Raw genomic sequence first — 24340 nt, 5'->3', positions numbered from 1 at the left:
ACTATTATCATAATTGTATCGCACTATAATCATAATCCTATAATGTTATGATATTGATATGATAATTATCATATAGACATGCTAACATTTGTAATGACCCTAAAAGTATTCTGATAAGTTAGATAGTACTTCGTACCTATATTAAGAAATTTAGGTCAAGTAGGTCGAGAATGAGAAGGAAATTAAAAACGGAAATGGAATAAATAGGTAAGTTTATCGTAAACTAATAATTGGAAATTATTATTCGATAATAAGGATTAGGACAAATCCTGAGCCATTAAATTTCACGTTAAAATTCGTGAAATATAATTAAGAATTGATCGAGAAAAGCACGACATAAATTTGTTTTGAGAATTAAGCACGTCAGTTTGACGTTTAAGTTAAAGTGAACTTCTAACCACAAACTTTCTAAGGAAGTTGTTGCTAAGTGGACTTTTAACCACTACTTCCTTATGAAATAGTTATCATCATCACTTTTATTTCATAAGACAAAAAGAAGAAAGAAAAGAAAATTGTCTCATTTTCTCCTCCATGGCGGAACACACCCTCACCACCACCCCTTAAGAAATTGATCACCATATGTAATATCCCATAATTTTAAGGGATAAAATATTGTCACGTGTCTAATATTTAATTAGACGGAAGTACATAAATTAAATTTAAAGATAAATTTAATTTATGAATGTCCCTAAAAGTATATTATGGAATTTCAAATTTAAATTTTGGAAATTTAAATTTGTATATTTATATGGTTAACGGGAATGATATAAACTTATGAATTGGGTGCAGAACAATTCATAAGTCCCGTGCGAATATTTTTTGTGTCAATATTCGCAAAATATTTTAAAAAAGTCATGAAAATTTGATAAAATTTGAGAGTAGAAATTTTATCAAACGCAGACAATATAGGCCTAATAAATCAAAAATGATTTATTGAAAATAAAATATAAGTAGCATGCGAATAAAAATTATATTTTTATTCTTTTTATAGTTTATTAGATTTTTGGGTAAATTTTAACGAAATTCGGAAGTCGTTTCCGTTTGAGCTACGGACAACTAATTAATAAGTTAGTTTAAAGTGCATGATTGAGCTAATACTAAATGGCACATTAACCAATTAAGTATATATATGATTTCATGAGAATGAATTGTATAATACAATTCATTTCCTTCATCAGAGAAGGAAAAAGAGAGTAGTTTGCACTCAGAGGCGACGAAGCTAGGGTTTCGACCCGTTCGTCTGTTTCTGGATTCTAACTACGTTTCTTCGACGATTACTCGAGTAATCGAGGTATTAATCCCGTATTAAACGTTTATTTCGATATTTCAAATATATATACGCTTATAAACGGTTACCGTATCGAATGATCGATTTAAACGTCCGAATTGTGATTGAATTTTATATATGTGTTATAGGATGTTTAATTAGTGTTTTTGAACGTTTTGAACTAATGAAGCAAGTCGGAACGGCCCGGGAAATTACTTTCCCGGGCTGTGCGTGTTGGGCGCATGCGCACAGCACTGCTGTGCGCCTGCACTACACTGCTCTGCGCCCGCACAGAAAATCAACTGTGCGCCCTTACAGCAAGTCAACTGTGTGCTCGCACAGCCAGTTCTGTGCAGATGCACAGTGACTTGAGGGGGCGCGTACGACAGAGGTTTTTCGAGGTTTTTTGGCGGAATTTCGAGCGGCGATTCTGAGATGTTTTCGCATAGTAACTCGACGTGTATTCCGACCGAACCTAAAACATTTTAAATAAATGTTTTTAAACTTAAAGCTAGGTGTTTAAAAATGAGATTTTAAAAGTAAAGTTAATCGTTTAAAAAGGATTTTAAAAGAGCTAAAGTCGACGTTTAACCAGTTTAAAAGATTTAGCAAATGATGTTGCTAAATAATTAGTATACGACTGTGAATTATTTTGGCAATCAATTCTATACTATTAAATGATTTTAATTAGTTATTGCTATACCTAAAATGACTTCTAGAGTGAAGTCTAAACGTTTTCTCGAGGTGACAATTTAAATGGTTTTTAAAAGAACGAGACTATAAGTGCTATGTGTTATGTGATTTTATGATTTTACTAAACCTAGGTTAACAGACCTAGATGTTTATACCAGAAATAGGTATTGATTTGTTGTCTTGTGTGTTTTATATGTTTGATCCAACTAGCTGTCCAACAGTCAGACCAGGACTCAGGCGAGTCTATCACACATACGACGATGCTATGTAGTAACTTAGCAGTATTGTGAGTTTACGTGTTTACTTTAGAATATCAGTATCAACTGTTTTAAATCCATAATCGCAGTAGTATAACTTATCCAAGAAAGGTCCATTGGAACGAGCTACCTATTGGGCGGCAATAGGGTTGCTTGATCACCGACACTGATTCTAGATGTACATTTGTCGAGGTGTAGAGATATGTTGTCGTGTTAAGTCATTGGGAAAGTAATGCCCTGACTTAACGAGTAAACCCTGAGACGGCAGTAATACATCTACGGTTGCGCGTTAAACCGCGATGGCAGTTTCATATTACGATCTAGGTACCAGAGATACAGAAGCGGACGACAGCGATTCAATTCACGGTCCTTAGTCTGTAGTCTATAAGCTCATGATGAAAGTATGTCTGTTACGACATTGTGGACTCGGGTTTTATATGGATCGACGTATTTGTAATAATTTATATATATAACTATTTTATATATATGATGTGATTTTGATATTTTTCTGTAAATTGTTCACTCATTCAGAAATATTTATATTTCTAACCCCGTAGTTGTTTCCCATTTTCAGGCGATGAATTTTGAGGTCAGTCGAGCTTTCACGTTCCTACATCAGGGGAGCTCTTGTTTCGGTATTGTATATATGTTTTGTACTCTTAGTGTGCTGCAATAGTATAAGTATGATATGCCAACAGCCGTGCCACTAGTCCTTTGTTTGTAGATACTCTGATAGGATCTGGTGCAGGTCTGTATACCTTTTGGGTGGCTGCTTAGTGGCTTATTGTATCGAATTACCTAGTCGGCCTTGTGTGTTTCTGTGAGGGTAAAAAACAATATGTTTTATATACACCAGCTACGTGTAACCGGTCCGTTGTGCATTTTGATATGCTTAATACCACCGTTGCGACACGCAGAGGTGTCCGTACTATTTTATTAAATATATTAACAGTGACGTGTGGTCTAGAATGGGGCTGCCTGTGTGTTAAGGCAAGCGAGCTATAAGTCTCTAGTTTCCAGTAATCACCACACCAAGTTTTCATTAGGAAGCGAGGGTCGAGATAACGTGGTTATCTAACCAATACTTCTGAAAACCAGATTTCACTTATATGTATATTTCAGAAATGCGTTTGAGTTAAACGCGAAAAGTTTGGACGGTATTTTCTGAAAATAGATCATGCACGAGGTGTGATTCAGTAACAATATTTGCAAAAAATTTATAGAGGTTCTAGGCTTGCTACGGGTTTCAAAATCACCATTGCCATTCCTTAGCGCCGGTCAGAGCAACGTTTTATGTATTAGACCATCCGAAATACTGTTGTTGATACTGTTAAGTAAGTTGTGTTAGGAGTTGTAAGAATTCCTAGTAAACTATTGCAGCAACATAGGATTTGAGTCATGTCTTGATCAGTTTTTAATTGTTGAAAACATTCAGCTATAAGTAACAGTCTGTCTACATGTGTAGTGTATATTTGATGTTTCATCAAGAACATATGAGATGTTCTTGTGTATGAAACACGATGCTAACGAGGGAACATTTGAGATGTTCCTGTGTTCGAGACGCGGTATTAGAGTAGTACATAATGGTCATATCAATTTACCAATATTCAAGGAAGTTGATTCTATTTGAATACAGAACAAGGCGAAGATTCTAGAAGAATCATTTGTTCGAGAAAATAGTTAGATTTTCTCTGAACTATATGTGTAATTGTTGTGTGTTTTATTTATATGTGTTTATAAGGTGTTACGTGTTATATGAAACTATGGTTTTCTATAATTGTTATAACGGGTACTAGCGTTATGGCCAATTGTGTTTTAGCACGTCTGGGCCTAGTCGAGCTCAACCGCATATTGTGTTTGATTCATATGGTTTGCCTGATTAGCCAATTATGCCTGATAATCCATTAGAAGCTGGAGATTCTGCTTCAATTTATAATATGGACACTGAGATTGATGTTATCAGATCAGATGATCTGGAAGGATATGTGGGGGATTAGGATAGTTCTAACGATAGTGATGATTCAGAGTCTGATTCTACAGCCACATCAGCCTATATAGGGTTTAGGCTGGAGCAGTTTTTAGGAGAAGTGAACCATCTGAGGAGTATCTTGAAAGGGATAAATCATTCCCCGAGTCAAAAGTGGGAGAATGTGTATGCTAATGACTAGCAAGAGGAACAAAGTTTAAGTAGGCTAAGGCATTACCAGAGTATGTTCACGAGAAATGATTGACCAGTGGGAGCCTATGCTATAGAGTTCACTAGAGTAAGTGAAGTAGTTCATGATATAATGAGAGATGAGGTAGAGGTTGGTGAGAGATTTGTGAGAGGCTTGGGTCCAGAGTTCGAGGAACTGCTGGCGGAGAAATCTGACTCAGTGATGTATTCGGCTGGATGAGCTAGGAAGATTGAGCAGCGATTGGTGAGTAAACCATACACCACCACAACCATTCTACTTTATCAAACCTGACAAGCCTACTTATACGTTTCCCAGAGCTAGTTGCCTAAGAGCTGCTGCCAAGTGGAACAACCTTTTCTCTGTACAACGAGGAGGGAAAGGAAAATGGGATAGTTAAACCTATATGCGGACGAGGAAAAGGTCTGATTATTCAGGAGGCACCATCGCCTCGACAATCATCATCAGGTAACATTTAGATATGTGTCTTACGCTTAAATTAAGTACATTTAGGTAATTTAGTATGAGATACTAAAACTAGAAAACATAAAGTACAGATAGAGAATATCCTTAAACAAAAACACATATACTAATAAACAATAATTGTTAATAAACAGCCTGACGATGAATAATAACATAAAAGATAAATGTTAAATAAAGAACAATAAAGCCTAATGTGAGGATTAGGAAAACCTTGAAATGACACAGATAAGTAGTTTGAATAGAAACTTGTTAAAGTTTTGTTTTACAGTAGAACGTATAATTGTTCTCATATGCATTAAAGATGCATGTTGCAAAAATCATTATAGAATAAGCATACCTGAATTTTATATATATTACATATATACATAAAATGATTTTAATTAGGGCATGCATCATACATATTGATATAACAATATATCAATGAAAAATGAATTGAAATAGCAACTCCTTGGGGATGAGAGATGTCATCACCCTGAATCACAATTGTATGAAAAAGGCTTTGAACCGTGAATTTGAGAATTCACAATTTGTTTGAAAAGTGAGATTTAAAGAAACGCTTGCAAGCAAAAAAATTATATTTGTAAATGTTTAGCGTAAGTGTAAGCGAGATAAAATTGTATCTGTTCAAACGAAAACTCTGTGATAATGACAAGGTAGAATGGGATAAAGGGGATAGAGAATAATGGTTTTTATTACAAGAATAAATAATAAAGACCTAAATTTTAATATTTCATACCGAGACATTAAAAATTAATGAAAATATGAGAAGAATAGAGGGAGTGAGAATCTACATTCTTGCTTAGGAATAGACTGATGTAAGTCTAGTGGTGGACTTTTATGATAGATAAAAGTTCGAGAGTAGACAATAGAAATTGTCGCGATTAAGATAACAGAGTAAGATCTAATTGAACACGACTCGGTTAGGTGACTTCAAGTAACTATATGTGAACAAAGTCATGCACATGTGTTTAATTAAACGGATTGGAGATCAGTCTTACAGACAAAGCCGATGTCAGTAATGGACATATCTCTTGAATCCATAGGAGTGGTTAGATAAACCCAAAATTCATAAGTCTGAGAGGAGTAAACTCAGCACCTAAATAACAAACAACAACGAAACATCTAAAACAAAGATGGTGAATGGAAGTGTGAGTATTCTCAGAACCAAATAAGTATATTACTAGTTCTGATGTGAACAAAGAAAAGCAATTAATATGTTAACGACTGACGAAGTTGTTAAGTCGTGATAACATATATTCATTAAGAAAATGATGAACAAATCATAAAAAAAAATATACTTAAAAAGTATATCAAAACTTGAACCAACATAGGATAAGGATGTTATCAAGGTGTAAATGAAATGGAGATAGTGAATTGGACGAGTGAGTTTTAGATGTTGTTTGGAAACTAACAAGGTATAGTAAAACCCCAATAACTTGTGATCAAACCGTTAGATCGGTTTGATATTGGGATATGATGGTCCCAGGACAGTTATCTAAGTTTTAGCCGTTGCGATCGTCGAAGGGAGAGGCAGACAATGCTCGATGAAGGAGATATGGTTGTTGAACTTGCGTGAATTTTGGCAGGTAAGCCGATAGTACTAGTGAAAACGATAAGAAGTATAAACATTAGTTAACTTGTAATTATCAACATAAGCTCCATATATGAATATAAATGAATTTAAAAATTGTGATAAGATAGTAGTTTCAAAAGATGAAAATTCCGAGAACCGAGCCTTACGACTGTGAGGTCTAGGCTGGCTGATAACAGAATACACATGTAGTGTATATGTATTTTGAATGTCGAGCCAGAAATGTGTAAAGTATGGCTGACTAAAAGTGGAAAATGTTTAATAAACATTTTGTTTTGGAAGTGAAATGTTTTGAAAACGGAGCTAAAGTTGATAGTCAGTTAATTAAACTCGATAGTAACAGCTATAGTATAGTTATGACAACTGTTAGCTGTGAACAAGGAGAGTATGTATGATAGTCAGTTAATTAAACTCGATAGTAACAGCTATAGTATAGTTATGACAACTGTTAGCTGTGAACAAGGAGAGTATGTATGTGGAGAAGAAATTAAGAAGTCTAGTTAACCTTGGATATACTGAAAGCTAGTAATGGGAGTACAGTTTTGCGGTGACTGTGGAATGAGTTGAAAAGTGTTCTACAGTGAGATAATTAGGTTATAACCTACACCAACACCTCGAGGACAACATCATTAGTGAGAGAAAACTAGTAATTCAATCTGTAACAGGAAGTTACTATCGATTGATAAGGAGTTAGTAGACATTTTATACAAGATATAGTTACATAAGAGAGGTAATGGATGAGTAGCCTGTTAGTGAACAAGAGGTTCCAATAGATGAAGAGGGCAAGGTCGGAGATCAAAATACTTAACCAACATTACCCTAAAACGATTAAAATATAAGAAAATTTATAATAAGATCAAAAATCTTAATTAAAAAGTGTACAATAAAGTGTATGACCAATAATAAGCAATGAACTAGAGAGTTCAAGGAGTAAAAGGGAAGTGAATTCAAACGTGATATCATATAACTTAGTAGTAAGTTGATATCCCAAAAGTGAGTTCAAAGTTTGTATTGTCTGTAAAGAAGTACAATAGAGGAAAAGTAATAAGATGTATAAGGGTATAAAGCTATGAGAATAGTGAGAAACACGAACTAATAAAAGAATATAAGTATGGCTAGTAGCCAGCTTTAAGGAAGATTTTGAAAACCGAAAAGAGGTCAGATTGAGTTCGACTCTTCATGGAAGTTGTAGATTGGATGTCAAAATATAAGAATATGAAATAATATTTAGAAAAAGACTGGTTTAATTCATTGGCTTCAATAATGGCCATGACGGCAATTTTGCAGTCTTTCAAAATTAGATCGAAGAGGCAACTTTGAGGTCAATTTATGAAACCTTCGAGAAAGAATCTCAACTCGAAGTCTAAACAGAAATTGTAGAACGCATTGCCGACTATAGAAATACCAAATTTATTTGGTAAACGGACACTTCAGAATAAGTGATCCGGGAGGTCAAAGAGAAGTGACGTAAGGGAATAGCCCGAGGTAAAAGAGTACCAAGATTTCTGAAAAACAGAAGTCAAGGTTATAGGTTGAGAACCTATAAGTGAAAGTATAGTAAGATGACTTATAAAGTGATTGAGAGGTATGAGACGCAGTTAGAGGAGAACTGCAAGATGCTAAGATAACTAGCATTTGTATATTAGTAAGCAAAAGTATACGGTCCATAAGGACCAGTAAAGTAGAAGTGGAAAAGTTGAGATACGAAAGGCAGTCAGTGAGTTGTGCAAAGCTGTGACATAGACGACAGTAGTTATGCCACATTCGACATCAGTAATGTTGATGCTGTGAGAAGCATAGAACATGAAGAAGAAATAGTATTGTCTGGCTGTATAAGTAAAAGAAGAAGTATACGAAAATTCGAGGACGAATTTATATTAGAGGGAGAGAATGTAACATCCCGTAATTTTAAGGGATAAAATATTGCCACATGTCTAATATTTAATTAGACGGGAGTACATAAATTAAATTTAAAGATAATTTTTAATTTATAAGTGTCTCTAAAAGTATACTGTGGAAATAGGATTTCAAATTTAAATTTTGAAAATTTAAATTTGTACATTTATATAGTTAACGGGAATGATATAAACTTATGAATTTTATTCGAAATCATAAACCACAATTTCTAAAATTTATTTCATAAATTTACCAATTGCACGAAAAATTCGCCACCCGGAATTTATGATATGGCGTAATGTCTTATAAATACCCGACTTTTTAGTCCTTTTTCAATCCTACCCTGACGTTAAAAACTGATCAATTTTATCCTATGTATTTTTTTCGTTTCAATTGTACCTTATGCATTAAATTGACCTTTTTTGTCATTTGGCAAAAGTTCAGAAAAATTCTTCAAATTGATCCTTTTTGCATTAAATTGACATTTTTTGAATTTTTTTGAACATTTTCCAAATGAAAAAAGGTCAATTTAATGCTTAATAATATAATTGAATCGAGAAATATGAAATAAAATAAAATAAACCAGTTTTCAACATTAGGATAAGTTAAAAAGGGGATAAAAGGTCAGGTGTTTTTACGGCATTAGGCTTTATGATAAAACACTTAAAATTCATTATTTTTTAAAACTTATGAGAGCATAACTCAATCCTAACACTTAACACGACCATATCTCATGTCATATCCAATTTAACACCATTTAAAATATAAATTCTCAATTTCACATATAGTCAATTTGTCACCAAGGGTCAAAGTCAAACTCTTCATTTTCTTACTTTGAACTAACTTGCATGAAATTCATTGTAATCAAATATCACCATTTCTCTAATTTTACATATTTATCATTAATAACTCTTACATGCAATTAAATAACACCACAATTAGCTCAAAAGTTCAAAAAATTTCTTCAAATTTACCTTTTTGCTTTCTCTGTCCGAATTTTTATTCCAATTTATTGTATAAGGGCTTTGTTAATGGATCAGTGTTTTATTAAGTCCGAGTGATCAAATAAAAAGGGATTGAGCTCTAATTTATATATGGAGGATAAAGTACGGGTTGGAGTTAACGGGCTTTCATGCGAGCCCGTTCAATTTTTAAATAGTATAAATAGCTAGGTCTCTTTTTTAATCTAATAAGAAGTATTCTCTGGTTTTTATATAAATTTCTAAAGAAACATAAATAATAGAGAATAGGGCCATCTCCTGATTGAGATCTAAAGGAAGAAGGTCATAGCTTCAGATCTAGATGCCGTTTAGGGATCAAGAACTCGACATTTTCAAATCAAGTTTCGTTTCTTAATCTCATATTCAATTAAATTATTTATATGTTTTAAGTAATACGTATATCGATCTGGCTAACATGTGGTATCAGGGCCATGGATGCGTGTTATTAGAACCATTTTTATTTTCATTAAGTTAAGAAAATTGAAGAATTGAATTAAATTTAAATTTATTGAATTTATTGTTAATTAATCTATTTTCTTTAACACATAAATTTGTTTCGTTTAAATAAATGAAGATTTGAGTGGATTTGGATTTGGGCTAAAATGGTTGCTGCAAGGTTTTTTGTTTCTTGGGTATGGTGCAAGCTGCACCGCTTGAGAAGAAGAAGACACGCGTGTCCCACACGCGTGCCAAGAATCAGAGCGGGTGTGTCACTCGTGCGACTGTGGGACACGCGCTCATATGGATAAGAGCGTTTGTTGACTACACGCGCGTAGTGCACACGCACTCGGTGGGAATATTCTGAAACTGGATATTGTTTAGTTTGGTTCTGAAGTTTCAGAGTTTTACCAAATTTTCTATGAACTTTATTTTGCTTCATTTAAGTCCTGGATTTGGACAATTATTCAGATTAATTCCTGGTATTTTGGTTTTTTTACCAAATTTCCCATGAAGTTTATTTTCTACCATATAAGTCCAAAATAACTTACAATTTAGTCCAAATTAAAAAAATTTATCCTAATTTGACTATTGAGTCAAAATAATTAAAGTTTATGACAATTAAAAAGATATATTGATATCTCATTAATTAATTTATGCATTGAGCATAAAATTGTCATTATAAATGAAGAATCTTTTAAATTTTTATATATAAAATCAACAATGTAACTTAATATTATGATTTTAGAACAATAAAGGTCCCATGTTTATGAGGATAAAAATCATAATAAATAAAAAAAGTTTTATAGAATAATGTAAAAGGTATCTTGATGTAGGAATTTATTTTAAATTTGATGGAAAATTGTAGACACCAAAATGGCCTATTTTTTCTAGATTTTTAATAAATTAAAGATCCTACATGTTTTAGAGATGTCTTAAATTAGATATATAATATTATGCCCAAAGGTGTTTATTATATGTTGAATTTAAGATGATATATATAGAGTATATGATTATAAGTGAAGAGATTTTAGTGGTTTATTCACCCAAAGGTGGTAAATTTATGAGGATTACTAAATTTCTAAATGCGCTCTATATATGGAAATTTTTTTATTGCATGCTATGTATTCTGCCCAAAGTTGTTTATATAGTGATGCGTTAACATTTTCTGAATTATGCTCTTTTATGGCTTGGAGCATTTAATTATTCTAAATTGTGCTAAAAAAAGTGTTACATTATTTATTTTTCAGTCACCTTTTCGGTCAACAACAATACTGTCACGATTGTAATGTTGAATGGTTCTAACTTCAAAACTTGGAAGAGAGTAATTGATCTGGCTATGGAATTAGCAGATATTGATATTGCATTGAAAGTTCCTAAGCATGATGAGCTCACTAATGCTAGTTCTGATGTGAATAAGGAAATCTATACGACCTGGTATAAAACAAATCGCATGTGCTATTTGACTATAAAGAGATCGATTCCAGAACATTTGTTGAGGGGTCTTCCTGACACCACTATTGCAAAGGATTTCCTAGAGGTTGTATCCTCGAGATACAAAGTATCAATCAATGCTAAAATAGGTACTTTTCTGAAGAAACTATATTCCATGAAGTATACTAGTGTCGGAAGTATTAGGGAGTACATCCTTACGATGGTTCACATTCAAAATAAGCTGAAAAGCCTAGACATTGTTCTTTCTGATGCTTGTATAGGTCATCAAGCATTGAACACTCTACCACATGAGTTTGGAACGCTTATCACCACTTATAATTCTCGTGAGGTTCCATGGAATGTCAATGATTTCATTTCCATATGTGTTGCTGAGGAAGACAAAATAAAGGCAGAATGTAACAATAAAACTCTTTTTGTCTCTCAGATTCAATAGAAAAGGAAAGGTAAGAAATCTAAGACTTTTACTCCAAAGGAAACCAGCCAGTCTAGTACTGTGAGTAGTTCCAATTGTGTCCTTATGAAAGAATTAACATGCTTCTTTTGAAAGAAGAAAGGTCATAAGAAAGCTGACTGCCTTAAATTTAAAGTTGGGTTAGAAAAACGCAAGCATATAGGTAACTCTTTGACTCTTGTATTATGTGAATCCAATTTTATCGATATCACATCAGGTTCTTGGTGGTTAGATAGTTGAGCAACTAAACATGTTGTTTTCACATTACAGGGGTTCACAAACAAGAGGAAACCAAACAAGGATGAGTTAGCATTTGTGATTAGCAACAACGCCAAAGTGGATGTAGAGTTTGTCGGAGACGTTTCTTTGAAACTAGGCTCCGGTTTTGAACTCATTTTGAAAGATGGTTTGTATGTACCGTCTTTTAGACGGAACTTAATATCAATTTCTACACTAGACGAACTTGGCTACACTTTTGAGATAAGATCTGGTTGTATAAATATCTCTTATGACTCAAAAGTAGTATGTCGTTGTGTTTTGTCATATGGTTTGTATAAACTCTATTATGATTCAGATAACATCTGTACCACTTTGTGTAATGTTGAAAATGTTGTTGCTAAAAGACCCTTATCTAAAGATAAATCATCCATGTTATGGCATAAAAGACTTGGCAATATTTATAGGGATAGGGTTCAAAGGCTGATTAAAGTTGAGATTCTGCCTACCCTTAACTTCAGTGACCTAGAAACATGTGTTGATTGTTGTAGGGGAAAATTAACCAAAATACAGAAAAACGGATCTGTTCGTAGCTTAGACCTTTTAGAGTTGATTCATACAGACATTAGTGGACCTTATTCACCCACAATATGAAATAATAAGTATTTCATAACTTTGATTGATGATTTTTCTCGATATGGATGTCTGTATTTGATTAAATAAAAGTCTGAAGCTCTTAATAAATTTAAGATCTTTAAAACTGAAGTCGAAAAACAGCTGGAAAAAGTTATCAAGATTATTAGGTCTGGCCGAGGTGGTGAGTTTTATGGAAAACATGGTTTTAGTGGTCAAATAAAAGGACCATTTATCAGGTTTTTGGAAGAATGTGGAACAGTAACTCAGGTTACTATGCCATGTAGCCCTGAACAGAATGATGTGGCCGAAAGGCGGAATCGCACCCTTAAGGATATGATCAGGTGCATGATGTCTAGAACTTTCCGGATTACTTATGGGGCGAGGCTATTAAGACTGCGGTTTATATTCTTAATAGAGTCCCTAGTAAGTCTGTGATTAAAACTCCTTTTGAATTATGGACTGGACGGAAACCTAGTTTAATCACTTCCGAGTATGGGGATGTCCTTCAGAAATACGTCTTTATAATCCCACTGAAATTAAATTGCAATCAAGGTCCACTCGTTGCTATTTCATAGGGCATTCAAACTTGTCTAAAGGCTACAAGTTTTATTGTAGAGATGGAGGTTCTAGAATTGTGGAATCGCAGACAGCAAAGTTTTTGGAATTTGATGTGGCTGATGATTTAAACAATCCTAAAACCATATATAAAGAAAAGCAGACTGAGGTTATTCATATATCAATACCCAAAGATGTTGATATTAATCCTGTTGTTGATCTAGTAGTGGAGGAGCATATTCATGAACCAATGCCTCAAGTAATTCCACCAACACAGGATATAGTTCCGCTGCGTAAATCAACTAGGGTAAGGCGGTCTGCTATTCCTCCGGATTATGTGGTTTATCTAGGTGAACAGGATTATGATATTGGCCATTTAATTGATCCATTAACTTATGAAGAGGCTGTTTCTAGTCCTCAATCTGATTTATGGAGAAATACAATGAAGGATGAAATGCAATCTATGTGTGATAATGACGTTTGAGAACTTGTTGAATTACCTGAAGGCTGTAATTCCATTTGTTGTAAATGGGTTTATAAGACCAAAACGGACTCCAAAGGAAACATAGAGAGGTTTAAGGCAAGGCTGGTTGCCAAGACATTCACTCAGAGGGAAGGAATTGATTTTAATGAAACTTTATCTCCTGTATCTTCTAAAGATACATTTAGAGTGACCATGGCAATAATAGCTCATTTTGATTTAGAGCTACATCAGATGGATGTCAAAACCGCGTTCCTAAATGGAGATCTTGATGAAGAGGTCTATATGGTACAACCTATAGGTTTTCATAAGGTTGATCAAGCCCATCTTGTTTGTAGACTTAAAAAGTTTATATATGGCTTGAAACAAGCTTCTCGTCAATGGTACCTAAAATTTGATTGCGTATTCTCTAATTTGGGCTTTGTTGAAAGCAAATTTGATAGATGCATATATACCAAGATAAGTGGTAACAAATTTATTTATCTCATTTTGTATGTTGATGATATTTTACTTGCATGTAATGACCTAGACATGTTGCATGAGGTAAAGAAACTTTTGTCAAGTCATTTTGATATGAAAGATCTTGGAGAAGCATCATATGTCTGTGGAATTAAAATTCATAGAAATAGATCTCAAAACTTCTTAGGTCTCTCTCAGGAAGCATACATTGATCGCATATTAAAAAGATTTAATATGCATAACAGTAAGTCTTGGGATGTGCCTATCGCTAAAGCTGATAAATTGAGCTTGGCACAATGTCTGAAGAATGAAAGATAGAGAGAATCTATGAAAGCAATACCATATGCTAATGTAGTTGGAAGCTTGATGTATGCTCAAATTTGCACTAGGCCGGATATTTCATTTGCAGTTGGTGTTCTGGGACGATTTCAATCTATTCCCGGAAAAGACCACTGGATTGCTGCTAAGAGAGTTTTGAGATATCTCCAAGGAACTAGAGATTACATGTTGACATATAGAAAAGTTGAACATCTTGAACTGATAGGGTTCACAGATTTAGATTTTGCTGGTTGTTCAGATGATAGGAAATCCACATCAGGTTATCTCTATAAACTAACAGGTGGGGCTGTCTCGTTGAAAAGTGTCAAAAGGTATTAATGTCTTCTTCCAATATGCAAGCCGAGTTTATAGCATGCTATTGTGCAACTATATAAGGAACTTGGTTAAAGAATCTTATTATGGAGTTTTCCGAAGTTGATTCCATAAATAGACCCATCTAGTTGTATAGTGATAATTTGTCGGCTGTATTATTTGCGAAGAATAATAAGAATATCACAGGGTCTAAGCATATGGAAATAAAGTACTGACACTGAAAGAACTGGTTAAGAAAGGTGACGTGATTGTAAAACATATCGGCACAGATGACATGATAGCTGATCCTTTAACTAAGGGACTTCGACCTAATGTTTTTCAAAAACATGATGCTAGTATGGGGTTGTCGAAGTTTTCTGATACTTAGTTTAGTGGGAGGCTAATGTTATTCTACTTATGTTATTTATTGTATGTTGGTACAATGTTGTTTTTGTAGGTTGGTACAATGTTGTATGTTTGTGCATTGGTACAAATTTAGTTGAATGTATGCTATTATGTATGAAATGTTGATTTCTTTGCAAACATTGTTGAGATGACATGTCATTATTGAAAGTCTTAAAACACGTATCATCTTAAGCAAAGGCTTGGGGCATAAAGTGAAAGCCGTAATTGTATGTCTTGTGATACATAAAGATCTCGAAATTTAAAGAAATTAAGACATACAGGCTTTTTATAAGTCATAAAGGATGATTTCAGATGCGTACTTGTGTTGCATAAAGTAAGAAATCACGGTGATCGATAAGATAAACAATGCATTCAGAATTTGATCATAAAGTGAGCATCGTTACATCTTACCGTACTACCACACTTAAAGTCCTATTAGAGCTAGGTAAACACTAGAACTATTTTAAAAAAAAATATTTTGATATTTAAATATCTAAAAGTGTTTTATACCAATAACATCGCCCAAGTGGGAGAATGTTGGAGTTTTTAATTCCAATTTATTGTATATGGGCTTTGTTAATGGGCCAGTGTTTTATTAAGTCTGTATGATCAAATAAAGAGGGATTGAGCTCTAATTTGTGTGTGGATGATAAAGTGCAGGCTGAAGTTAACGGGCTATGATGAGAGCTCGTTCAACTTATTAAGTAGTATAAATAGCTAGATCCCTTCCTTAATCTCATAAGAAGTATTCTCTGGTTTTCTTATAAAGTTTTAATGAAATATAAAGGATAGAGAATAGGGCCATCTCCTGATTGAGATCTAGAGGAAGAAGATCATAGCTTCAGATCTAGATGGCGTCTAGGAATCAAGAACTCGACATTTACAAATCAGGTATCGTTTTTTGATCTCATATTCAATTCAATTATTTATGTGTTTTAAGTAATACTTATATCGATCTGGATAACGTTCTCTGCATGTTCAAGGCATATTAAAACATACATTAGCATTTGATACTCAATTAATTCACAGTTCATCATTTATCAACTCCCAATCAAGCACAATTTGAGAAAAAGAAATCAACTTTTTTATTAATTTTTCTACATGCGTCCCTGTTTACATTTTTAACCTAAGATTAAAACATGCAAAAGACATTTAAGCCAAACTCATGTTACAGTCTCCATTAAATCATATCACAATTTACCAAATGACCAAAAACTCCCAAAAACGAACCAAACATCAAAATCAATAGGTAAAGGTTGTCTTAAGTACCTCTAATCTATGTAATACAGCGAAATAAGACAGTTATTTGGAAGATTAGAGAGAAACAACCCCTGTAGTGCCTAGAAACTCTTGAATTCATATTGAAAGAATCCCGAGAAAACTCCGAGGCATTCGATATTTTCTTAATTGAAACGTCAGATTAAGTACTTGAAATCATTTGTTAGTTTTAGCTTCTAAAGCCTTGACGATACAGCTGAGCAATCAAATTTAAGAGATGAAAAATGGGTTTAAATTCAAGAAAATCGGGTTTAAAATGAATTAGAAATCATTTAGCTTTATGTGCAAACCACGAGTTGACGATCGTTACAAAAGTGGCGATCGTCACTCTGATCGTCCAGAAGTTATGGAGAGCATTTTATAAAAGTGACGATCATCACTAAGAATTGGAGGTAGTTATTAACACAGAAACAAGTTTTAAAAATTTAAGATTTTTCGACTAATACGCAACCAATATTAAGTTTTTATAAACAACACTTGTAACCTACACGTCAGGAAAACAGACAAAAATATTGTAACATTGATACCGTTTGTCGAATCTTTGGTAACAATTGTCGTGAGCAATTTGTGACCGGATTGGTATGCGCAGCGGAATCGAAACCATTCGGTAGATATTTAATTATGGATTTGATCAACAAACAATAATATAGCAAAATAATAAATAGCACAAGAGATTTACGTGTTTCTGCATTAAAGCGTACATCCACGGGCGAAAGAATCGAGCCATCCACTAATCATCAAAAGGAGTACAAAATTGGTGGAGAATCACCAAATAGAGAACATCTCTAATAATTTAATAAATATGCCCTTAGAAGAAAAATCCATAAAGTGTTTCTCTCTCTACAAGAAGTAACCCAAAAGAGTAAGAATTAACTTATATTCCTCACATCACACACACCCCATTTTTCCCTTATTCACATCAATGTCTACATTGTGTGTTCGGTTTTGATGTACTCTAAAAGGTGAATAAGGTACGCTATATATAGGGAATAATTAATCTATATGGTATAAAAAGTATTAATACTAATCAGATTTATAATTTCTAATTAGCCAATAATAATAAAGTTATCCTTCTCCCAAATATTTCATTAATTAGAATCCTAATACAAATTGGAATTAGAATTCTATGCATATTTCAACAAAAAATAATACCCAAAAGACGCAAAGTATTACAAGTATGTGACAATTTATAATTTGTATTAAATTAGTAAAAGTATTGTCTATCAATTTAAGAAAAAATAATATTAAATAAGTGAAGTGTAATTGTTTTTGTAAATTAATTTATCTTTTCTATACAATTAGTAAATTTTATATTTATATTAAAATATATATTAAATTGATAAAGAGGCATTACATGTTTAAAATTGTATAAGATTGAATCCTCTGATGGTTTAATAGAATTCATAGACAATATGAATTAAATGCACCAACTTATATATAGCCCCACAATTAGTTCGATCCTCTCTATTTAGGTAATGGTTATTCAAGCACTCCAGAAAAAAAAACAGTAATGGTTAATTATTCAAAGGCCAAATTTATCTAAAGGTATTTATATTTTATATTTTCTTTTCTGTAGATATTTATATTTTATTTTTATATTATATGGTCCCTCTATTTATTTATTTTTTATTTTCAGGTTCTGTTTGAGTTTTTTCAGTCTTTCTGTGTGACCGGAGGAAAAAAAATTATAAGTATAGGAACTGAAAAAAACTCAAAAAAGATACGAAAATCAAAAATATGTAAATAAAAAAATCAGATAATATAAAAATAAAATATAAGAACCTACGGAAAAAAGGTGTAAAGCACATAACCTCTAAATATGTTAAGCATATTCAAACATTTGAGCATATGGTTATGTGGTCCCAGTATCGGTTTAGTAGCTAATGATGGGTCCTACCTCTCCTAGCTAATGTGACCGAATAATGGAAACATACACTAGATAAGGAGTGAATTTTTAGCAAAAGGTAGGTCCATTTCAGATTAATTAAGCTGATATTGATTCATCAAAAAATGAGTTTTAACAGAACAATATATTAAATTAGAATTAATTACAATATGGATTTTATAATTCTGAATCGAACTTTTAACTATCTACGATGTTAAATTTGAATGATTAGTTTTTACAATTCCGAATATCAAATAATCTCTTAATCATGAATTATGATATAAATATTATCGGAATATCAATGTTTTTAAAAACTAACCGGAAAGCGAACCGGCTTCGTCGGGGTTCACGGTTCAAACGGGTTGGATCTGATTTTTTAATTTTAATAAATATAATTTTTTTAAATTAAATATATATGTAATTTAAATTTTTATAATTTAAAAAATATGATGATATATTTAAATAAAAAATATTTATTAAGTTTTATTGTGTGAGATAAAATTATAGATGAATAATTTTTAAAAATATGTAGAATAAATGTTATCTAGGATAAAAAAAACATTTTTAATTTTCATAATAAATGTTTACTAGATTAAAAATTAATATAAAATTTATTCATTTAAATTTTATTGTGAAAAATAAAATTATAGATGAATAATTTTTAATATAATGCAACATAAATGCTATGTACGATAGAATTTTGTTTTACAAATTTTTATAATAAATGTTTACTAAACTGAAAATTGAAGTAATATAAATTTTAATTTTTTTTAAAAAAAAAGTAATATAAATTTTATAAAAAAGATATGATATTTTATTTAAATAATTTTTTATATAAAATATTATAAATAATTAATATTTCAGTTTTTAAAATATGTATCGTAATTAATTATGGAATATTAAAGAAAGAAAGAGACTAAAAAAAGAGATTAAAAAAAAAGACAAAGACAAATTAATGTTGAGTGTAGTAAAAAAAGAGAATGTGTACATGTGTTAGTGAAAAAGAGGGTGTTACATGTGAGAGAAAACGTAATCACATGGGTTTGTGAAGGCTGATTTGCAAAGAAATTATAAAAACCCGGTTTGACTGGGTTTTTCTGAAAACCGGAGTTTTCCGTTTTAATCCGATTTTATCCGGTTTTTATACTTTTATGATTTTAATATATAACCGGACCGGACTGCTGGCCAGTTTCCGGTTAATCCGGTCCGCTTTTCAAAACATTGCGGAATATGTAATATCAGTGTAGTTGAGGTTAATATTTTTTTATCAGAAATTTTCCAGTTTTTAAAATTATAAAAATGGATATTCTATAGTTAAATCAAAAATATTTAAAATCTAAAATAAAATTAGAAAATACGTTAAAAGTCGTAATGGTTGGTGTAGGGTACATGAGGTTTCCTAAACGGGTTACAAGTTTACAACTATGAGTCGACACCTTTAAACCTTCCACGTTTAAACTCATCCCCACTTGAACTGCGTAGGACGCTTACGGGAGGCAAACTCTGATTCCAAATTTTAAGCGGCTGCATATGTGAATACAGTTTGAAGCCACGATCTCATTTAAAATAAAAGAGCGCCTTACAAACTCATATGCGCCTTGGGATTCCCTAATGTAATTTTTAATAACACGTTTAATTTATATATATATATATAAATAATGAGAATCATTTTGAGTTTAGATAAAGAAGATTGTTTTTTGAATCACCGCCAAATTAAATATATGTATAATCATCTAAGAAATTTTTTTTGATGAATAAAACTTTATTAAAAGGCACAAGATGTGGCACAAAAAACCACTACACGAAGAGGATACGCCGCAAAAGGCTACAACCCAAGAAATGAAGAAACAAGCTAAGAAAATAGGATGATATTTGGGTTTCTATACAAGTCCAAAACCGAATAAACAAACAAAGGATGCTTATATTTATAAAAGAAACTTCGCTATGTAAACATCGAAAAATCACATAATCAACATTTGACTCCTTTTACTGAAAAATTCTTCGGTTCCGACATTTCCAAATTTCCTAAATAAATATAAATAACGACGTAGTCCAAGGACTAGTGTAACCTCCATTTAGGACAATACAAGTCCAATAAGATAGAAAATCTTCAAAGGAGAAGGTAAAACTCAAGCTATTCCCACTTTTTGAAAAACAAAGTACCATATTTTTCTTGCAAAAGAGCAATACAAGAAAATATAATCTTGCGTCTTGATATCACCACAGATTCCATATTCCAAATTTCTGGTTATAATAATGTTCCGAGAAGTAAGAAAAGAAAGCTTTGGAATGCTATCATGCAATGTCGTCCAAATAAAGAACTTTACTCTCGGAGGTACTTCTGACTTCAACACACGCCTGTACGCAGCTGCCAAACTTGCATTCATTAAACCATGAATTGTTCTTAAAATAATTACAATATTTCTAGTTGAAAACCCTTTGTTATAAGCTTTCCATAGCAAGACATCATCTTATTCGCCTAAACTGACAGCAGCCCCGCCATTCCGGTTTCCATACTGCTGCACTTTACACAACAACAATTGTTTCAGTTCTTCAAAACTGACAGTTTTTACAGTTCGCAAACTTCTATGCCATCGCCAGCCAGAAGAAAAGATCGTGGAGAGCGTAGCTTGCTTCATATTAGAAAGATGATAGAGACGAGGAAACACATTTACAGCAGCTCCATTGCCCGACTAGCCGTCTTTCCAAAGAGATATCACCATTTCCAATAATGAAGCCTATATTCGACTCAAACAACTGCCAAACATTTGAATCAATACAACAAAGAGGATGAACTCCTTTCCAAATATACGATAAGTTTTTTGAGTCACTATTCAAAAGACTATTCCAAGTGGTTAAAGAAGAACACGTTGAAACAACGCCAAACCATAATAAATTCCAATTAGACGAACACCACTTCCAAAGCCATTTAAACATTAGACTTTGATTTCTAATCTTTAAACGACGAACTCCTGATCCACCAACATCATAATCACGACAAACATCATTCCACGAAACTTTAACAACACTCTAGATAAAGTATTACCTTTCCATATAGGACTCAAGCTCTGACTGAACACAAACCGGCATGGCCAGAATGGACGTAAAGTAAAAGGGAAGACTGAAAAGAACCGATTTCACGAGAACTAGCCTTCCCAACTAACCTTCCCGCCAGAGATAATAAAGAGCCTTTCCAAGGAGCCATTTTAGATTTAAACAGCTGAATAACATGATCTCAAATATATATTGGAATACGTCGCACATCAAGACGCAACCCGAGGTATTTTATGGGGAAGGATTCAACTGTACATCCCATAATACTTGCTGCTAGTGCCATATCAAAATCTGAAACATGAATACCAAGAAGAGAGCTTTTATGAAAGTTTATTTTCAGACCTGAAATCAATTCGAAGCAACGGATGATTCTAGTCAAAACACGCAGCTGAACTAAATCGTACGGCAGAAAGAGAATAGTGTCATCGGCAAATTGAAGAACAGAAACTGGTTCAAAATCATCGGAGCAAGCAAAACCATTAATAAGGCTGAACTCTGTAGATTTGTGCAGGATGTTTTTTAACCCTTCAACAACAAGAATAAAAATATAAGGTGAGATCAGATCACCTTGGCGAACTCCCCTTTTAAGAGGAAACGTATTTGAAGGGCTTCCATTCATTAGTATTGAAGAAAAAGCAGTCAATAAACAGATAAACATCAAATCCACCCATTTTGCAGAAAAGGACAGAGACCGCATGAGATCTAGCAAATAATTTCAGTTCAACTTCAGAATACGAAGTCTTTCTTTCTTCCTTTTAGCATAATGAAGTAATTCGTTAACTATCATAGCACAATCCACAATACCTCTGCCATGTATAAAAGCATGATGATGTTCTGAAATAACAAATGGCAAAAATGGAGCTAATCTAATTGAAAGACATTTTGAAATCCATTTCTAAATGACATTTACCAAACCTATGGGGCGATAGTCTCTTATGTTTGTTGATCTAGAAACTTTTGGAATTAAAAACAGAAAAGAAGAGTTCAACCCATTTCGCAAAAAGTTGCTACTATGAAAAGAGTTGAAGAAATCCAAAATGTCATCTTTAATAAACAACCAAGGTCGCTTGTAGAGAAAGAAATTAAACCCATCAGGTCCTAGGGCTTTTTTCTCATTGCCAAAACACAGCGCAAAAAAATCTCTGTTTTTGAAAAAGGTCGAACAAGAACATTTGATTGATCCTACGATAAAGTTTGGAAAAGAAGACCTGAAATGTCAAAGGGGATATCATGGTGTTGTCTATACAAAGATGAGAAGAATGAATTGATAGACTGTTTAATGTCGGCAGGCTCAGAGAAAAAAGTATCACCCACAGTAATTGCAGAAATAAGATTATTCCTATAATGCATTAAAGCCATACTATGAAAGAACTTCGTGCTCTTATCCCTTTTTATACACCAATTAAGTCTATACTTTTAAATCTAGATACTTTATGAATGTTTTTTAGCCTGCCATAACTTTCTTTTAGCAACAGCCATACAAGCTTTCTCCCCATCAGTTAAAACCCGCAAGTCAGTAGCAATATCCATCCTAGAAACCTCATCAGATAGCTTTTTTATTTTCTTAGTTTCGTCTCCAAACACATCGACATTCCATTGTTTGATTTTCATACGGAGCTCTTTAAGATTGCGAACCAGAGGTAAAGACCCCTCAGAGGTAATAATAGACAGCTAAGAGGTAGAGACAAAGTTGCTAAAATCAGCATGATCACAGCAAGCATTAATGGATCGAAAAGGTTTTGGTCCCCTATTAATAACAACATCCGATTGAAACAAAATCGGGATATGATCTGAGATGTTACCAGAAACAACCGTAAAGGTTGTAGCCCTCCACGCATTGGCTACTAAAATTGAGTAAAGACATATGTCAATTCTTGATCTAGAATGGAAATTTCTCCAAGTAAAAGAGCGATCTTGAAGCGGAAGATCGAGTAGTTCATAATTATTAAGGAAATCATGAAGAACAAGCATGGAATGTGAAAACCCAGCATAGTTTAGATGCTTTTCTAGTAGCAGAATCTCATTGAAATCACCGCTAATAAAAACAAATCTTGTATAACACAACAACGAAAACAGCTCCTCCAAAAAAGATAATCTTTCGTAAGCAAAATTGTTGGCATAAATAAGAATGTGTCAAAATGAATGAGCATTAAAAAAGAAATCCAGGCAAATCCATCTCGTGCCCTTAATAAAAGAGATGTTGCGCAGCAAGATGGTATTCCATATAAGCAAAAGTCCTCCCGAAGCCCCAATCGAAGGGACCCAAGGAAAATCAAAATCTTTATTCGGCCAAAGCTTACTAACAAGAAAAGCAAAAACTTTGAAAGAAATAAGCGCTCTAAGATTCCTAATTTTTCAAATCTTATTGTAGATTCTTGAGAAGTTGTTTAATAGCATCAGTCTTTAAGTTACTGTGTAGTAGTCCAAGAGAATGTCTCACATCCCATATTTTCAGAGCCTCCTCAAAACATCTAGCTTCTGCCTTCTCTTTTGCCGATAATATAAGCATGTTCACGTTTTTAATTTCATTATATGAGACCTGATTGTTAGAAGATAAATGATCTGAGCATGAAACTAAGCTTCCTCTCAAAGAGAATTGTTTTTTCTTATTCCTAACTGTAAAATTACTCAAAACCACCTTAGCAAAAAAGAATTAGCTGAAGTAGCTACTGTCAATTCAGGAATTATTGTTACAATGTCTAACTTTGGAAAACCTGCAGAATTTGCAAAAGTAGCTGCTACCGTTTCAGGAACTACTGTTTCATTACCTGTCTTTGACAATCCTGCATTCTCAAAAGTAGCTGTTGTAGATTCAGGAACTGCTATTTCGTTCTCAGCTGCAACATAAATGGGAATTCAGTTCCATTCAATAAAGGTGCTAACAGACTCTGGTTGCAATAAACATTTGATTCAGAAGAAATCGATTGTTTCTGCTCCCTGTCCACAAAAGGATGTTGATACGTTTTAGAATCTGAAACAAAATTTAACTCAAAATCTGAATCAGCATTCTTGGAAAAATAAATTGGTTGATCCAC

The 24340-nt window shown here is 33.0% G+C and overlaps 1 protein-coding gene across 1 annotated transcript; it reads left to right on the top strand.

Moving 5' to 3' along the window:
• Window positions 1–14380: 14380 nt before the first annotated feature.
• LOC126669862 (secreted RxLR effector protein 161-like) lies at window positions 14381–15186 on the top strand. Its single transcript, XM_050363435.1, has 2 exons — window positions 14381–14703; window positions 15141–15186. Exons 1-2 carry the CDS (start codon window positions 14381–14383, stop codon window positions 15184–15186), a joined length of 369 nt encoding a protein of 122 aa, XP_050219392.1.
• The last annotated feature ends 9154 nt before the right edge of the window (window positions 15187–24340 follow it).

Source organism: Mercurialis annua, linkage group LG1-X (assembly GCF_937616625.2).
Source record: "Mercurialis annua linkage group LG1-X, ddMerAnnu1.2, whole genome shotgun sequence".
Lineage (NCBI taxonomy): Eukaryota > Viridiplantae > Streptophyta > Magnoliopsida > Malpighiales > Euphorbiaceae > Mercurialis > Mercurialis annua.
This window is presented reverse-complemented; position numbering and strand designations above follow the sequence as displayed.